This window comes from Zingiber officinale, chromosome 1B (assembly GCF_018446385.1).
Source record: "Zingiber officinale cultivar Zhangliang chromosome 1B, Zo_v1.1, whole genome shotgun sequence".
NCBI lineage: Eukaryota > Viridiplantae > Streptophyta > Magnoliopsida > Zingiberales > Zingiberaceae > Zingiber > Zingiber officinale.
The window spans coordinates 170,165,598-170,169,907 of record NC_055986.1 but is presented as its reverse complement, the minus strand read 5'-3'; the positions used below and the strand labels follow the sequence as shown (position 1 = coordinate 170,169,907).

Sequence of the window (4,310 nt, the reverse complement as noted above, 5' to 3'; positions counted from 1 at the left end):
TTGGCTGTGATTAATCCACTTGGTCGCCATTGACCTTCGAGAATAAATTAAATATGCAAACCGCTGTTTGACTTGAGAAACGACGTTGAGGACCTGCCACTTCAAGTAACTACCTTTCACTCGTCAAAAAAAACCAAAAAAGGAAAAAAAAATACAATTCCAGAAGTTTACTTCTGGGTATCTGTGAGTTAATGCAGTGGGTTATAATGCAATTATGAATTTGAAATATTAGGTAGAACACAACTTCTCAATCCGCCAGCAGGCGGCAGCTAATTGAGATGATATATAATAATTTAGCCATATATATTCAAAAGAATTTATAAAATAATTTTTTTTATAAATTCATAATTTTTTTTATATATTTTTAATACGAGCCTATGTTTATGAAGGACAACAAAATTCTCTCAAATGAAAAATCTATCTGTTTGACGTTCGATTTCTTGATCTATCAGATCTTTCTATTCCTCAATCCAACCGACTTACTAAAATTTTCTTCCACTCGATCCAATGTGTAATATATATATATATATATATATATATATAAAACTATATATATATATATATATATATATATATATATAAAACTCTTCCCAGTTTCTCTAGTCATTTAAAAATAGACTATAAATTATCTTTTTTAATAAAATCCGAGTACAAAATGTGAAAGGTACATGCGAGAACGTAATCATCTTTTATATATATATATATATATATCAATTTTTAACCGACACATTATCAACAAAAATTCTTTAGCCACCAATGTTTAATTAAGTAAACTGATGGCCGTTGTCTTCCAGTGCAACACGCCAAGACATGAGATAAAAAGAAGGGCAAAGTACGATCCATTAAACGTTGCTATTGAATGATCCACAACTACTGCGGTTGGTTGCCACTCATCCTTCGCTTTCCTTCATTAAATCCCTGTCTCTCTGCAAAGTAAACGCTAGCTATTTATCCTTTTTATTATTTCCAGCCCAGCAATATTAATTGCGGTGAGAGCGTATGCGACCTCGCCTCTATGCGTAATCAAATTATTATGCTACCCCACACGTACCTAGCTCATCCATTATTACATAGTGGTGGTGATAAAAGATGATTCATCCGACTAGTAAGAAAGTAATATGAAATAGATAAATCATAAATAACTATGTACAATAATAATATTATATATCCAAGATAAATATCTTTTTTATGTGTTAATCATTATTCCAAAAGTTAGTAGTCGTCCGTGATTTACCTCATTCGTGTTGATTTTAAGATGGATTGACGGAGACGCTGGGGACGAACGTATTCACCCTTTTACTATAATAATAACATCCTATATCTTAATCATCGCTTTGCCCTTAAAATATTTTTTTTTTTAAAAAAAAAACAAAGGCAGCATGTGTTTCCTCCTCCTATATTAACCCCACCGTTCCATCGCTAAATGCATCCATTCAATTACTACTTCATCTCCGGCCGTGAAAATAATTAATGGCATCATCTGCTTCCTCCTCCATCCTCCTCCTTTTTGCTCTCTTCGCCGCCGTAGCCACTGCCTCCCACCACCACCACACCCGCTACATGCATCTGCGCTTCTACAACCACGAGAGGATCCTCGGCTCCGGCCCCAACGCCACCGTCGTCTACGCGGTCGAGCGCACAATCTCCTCCACCGGCGCTGGCTTCGGCAACATCATCGTCTACGACAACCTTCTCCGAGCCGGCGTCGAGACCGACTCGCCTATCGTCGGTCGGAATCAAGGCATGGGAGTCGGGTCGAGCTTGGCCCAGAACTCCGGCCTCACCAACTTCCAGCTGGTTTTCACCGCCGGCGAGTACAACGGCAGCTCCCTCGCCCTACAGGGGTTGTTCCCGGTGGCTCCGCTGGGGACGGTGTTCGAACGAGCGATCACCGGCGGCACCGGAAAGTTCCGGCTCGCCAGAGGCTACCTCTTGACCGTGGAAGTTCGTTCGACGAACACAACCCTCACCGGTCAACTCGACGCTTACATCACTTTCCGTTGAAATCCGTGCGGGGAAGCAACTGCATGTTTGAGTATCATAATTTATATATGTAATGTATTTCATTCTTTTCAACTTTTTTATATGCATTAAAATAAATCCATCCTTCTTCGTGAGTCGATCTATTCTAAAGTGTACCAGAAAGAAATAAAAATGATTAATATATTAATATACTTCTGGTTTATATATCTTTATAGATCTTTAATTTTTGTTGTATTTTATCTAACTCAAAGCAATTATATGGTCCCCTAACAATTAATGGTGTTAGTAATGTACCATGCAATTATGAAAAGATAATCGATCGATGCAAAATTAGATGAAATAATAACCTTTTTCCATGACTTTTGAGAGAAGCATCATTGATATTCCATTTCATTTCATTCTTAACTGTCTCATTCCAATTCAATTTTTAAATTTTGATAGTTCTGTAACGCACCGGCAGTCTGCAGCTACTGTAATTAATTATAAACAAAACTAATGATTATTTAAAATCATAATTTACATGATTGGGTTGACTTTAATTAAACCGTTAACGCGTATACAGACATGATTCCTTTCAATTTTGTTTATGCCTTCTTTTTTAAGTCAATATTCTTTGAAAGTCAACAGAACCCCATAATTAATTTGTTAGTAAAAAAAGACGATACAACGTGTAACTAGTCAAAATCAAACGATAATCCTTTTAATTCATACAGTGGGTCTCAGACATCGGGTCGGATACGTTATTTATGGAAAAAATTTAATAAAGCCGCTTGCTTAGTGAACCACGCAGATATACTATATTAAGATTTAGATAAGGCAAAAAAAAAAACAAATCTGATAGATATCCATGAAGAAGTTTAAGAATGATCTATTCAACTTAACGGATGGAGTAATCCACGTTTTTCACCGTGTGAGAAAGTCAATGTTGACTTTGTCTTCTCGTGGATTTGTTAGGAAAAATTCATGTGAAGGGCCTTCATATAAATCCTTTTTTAAAAAATCTCATTAGTTCACAAAATATTTTTTCAGAATGGATCAAATTTGTCATTCTTAAAATGAAAAAAGAAGATTTCTTGCAATCCACTGTTGGATAGCCGACGGCGCAATAAGTCAAACTTTAATTCCTGAAGCGTTTCAATATTACTTCAATCCCCTTACTATGATTTCTTTTCCCATCATAAAACGCTACAAATTGATTGATGAAAAAATTTACCGTATGTTTAACTTTCCAAAATTCCAACTTAATCGATAGTTTCAGGCTTCAAAGTGTTGAAAATATTCTTTTTAGTTTAAATTTTGTCCTAATCTTATTTTCAATGATAAATTAATTTTACATATTAGATTGCCCTACGAAATCACATAAATGATTTCATGTTTAAATTTTAAACATTCTAAATTTAGATTTTCAAACATCCCTAATTAAATATAATTTTTTACCCCAAATGTTACAACTAATCCACAACATAACAAATTTTATGTTGGACAATTTATTAGAGATTTTAGAGAAATTAGTCAAATTTAAATATATCAAATTAAATTCAACTTATTTATCAAGATGACCTGAACAAATAATCTCAAGCTGTCAGCAGGGGTTGATTTCTACCAAGTGCTGACTGTAGAGTGGTTGAGCGAGCGGAGCGGTCGAATGGCCGAGCGTGCAAAGCAGAAGAGCAACTAATCAGGCGGTCGAGTGGCAGTGCAGCCGAGTCAAGAGCTGGCAAGTCGGTCGAGCGGACTTATCGGTCGAGCGAGAAAAATCGTCTGCGTGGGTAGAGTGGCAGATCAAGCTGAGTGGGCGAGTACTCGACCGAGCAGAGTACAGTAGCTATGAGTAGTGCGGTCGAGCAGCAAATCAGTATGAGTGACCGATCGCGCAGAGTAGCTGATCGGGAATAATGGTCGAGTGGGGAAAGGTAGGGCTGCCTAAAGGCATAGTAGCCCGAGTGACAGAGCAACTGATCAGGACAAGCGGTCGACCGGATAGTGCGGTCGAGCAGTAGATCAACCGAGCGGTAGATCGATCGCGTCGTAGAAGGGGCTAACCGAGCAGAGCAAATAATCTCAGGCTGCCAGCAGTGGTTGATTTCTGTCAAGTACTGACTGTAGAGTGGTTAAGCGAGCAGAGCAGTCGAATGGCCGGGCGTGCATAGCAGCAGAGCGACTGATCAGGCGACTGAGTGGCAGTGTATCCTAGTCAAGAGTTGGTAGGTCGATCGAGCGGGAAAAACTACCCGAGCAGGCAGAGCGGCAGATTAGGCCGAGCGGGCGAGTACTCGACCGAGCAAAGCAGAGTAGCTGCGAGTAGTGTGGTCAAGCAGCATATCAGT

The 4,310-nt window shown here is 38.3% G+C and overlaps 1 protein-coding gene across 1 annotated transcript; it reads left to right on the top strand.

Moving 5' to 3' along the window:
* The first annotated feature begins 1,429 nt into the window (after window positions 1–1,429).
* On the top strand, window positions 1,430–2,194 carry LOC122021012 (dirigent protein 22-like). The gene has a single exon (XM_042579112.1). The coding sequence runs from the start codon at window positions 1,471–1,473 to the stop codon at window positions 2,002–2,004; it is 534 nt and encodes a 177-aa protein (XP_042435046.1). The 5' UTR covers window positions 1,430–1,470; the 3' UTR covers window positions 2,005–2,194.
* The last annotated feature ends 2,116 nt before the right edge of the window (window positions 2,195–4,310 follow it).

What these genes read in the sequence shown, in the direction of transcription:
- LOC122021012 (XM_042579112.1), top strand. Translation starts at nt 1,471, where the DNA reads ATGGCATCATCTGCTTCCTCCTCCATCCTCCTCCTTTTTGCTCTCTTC.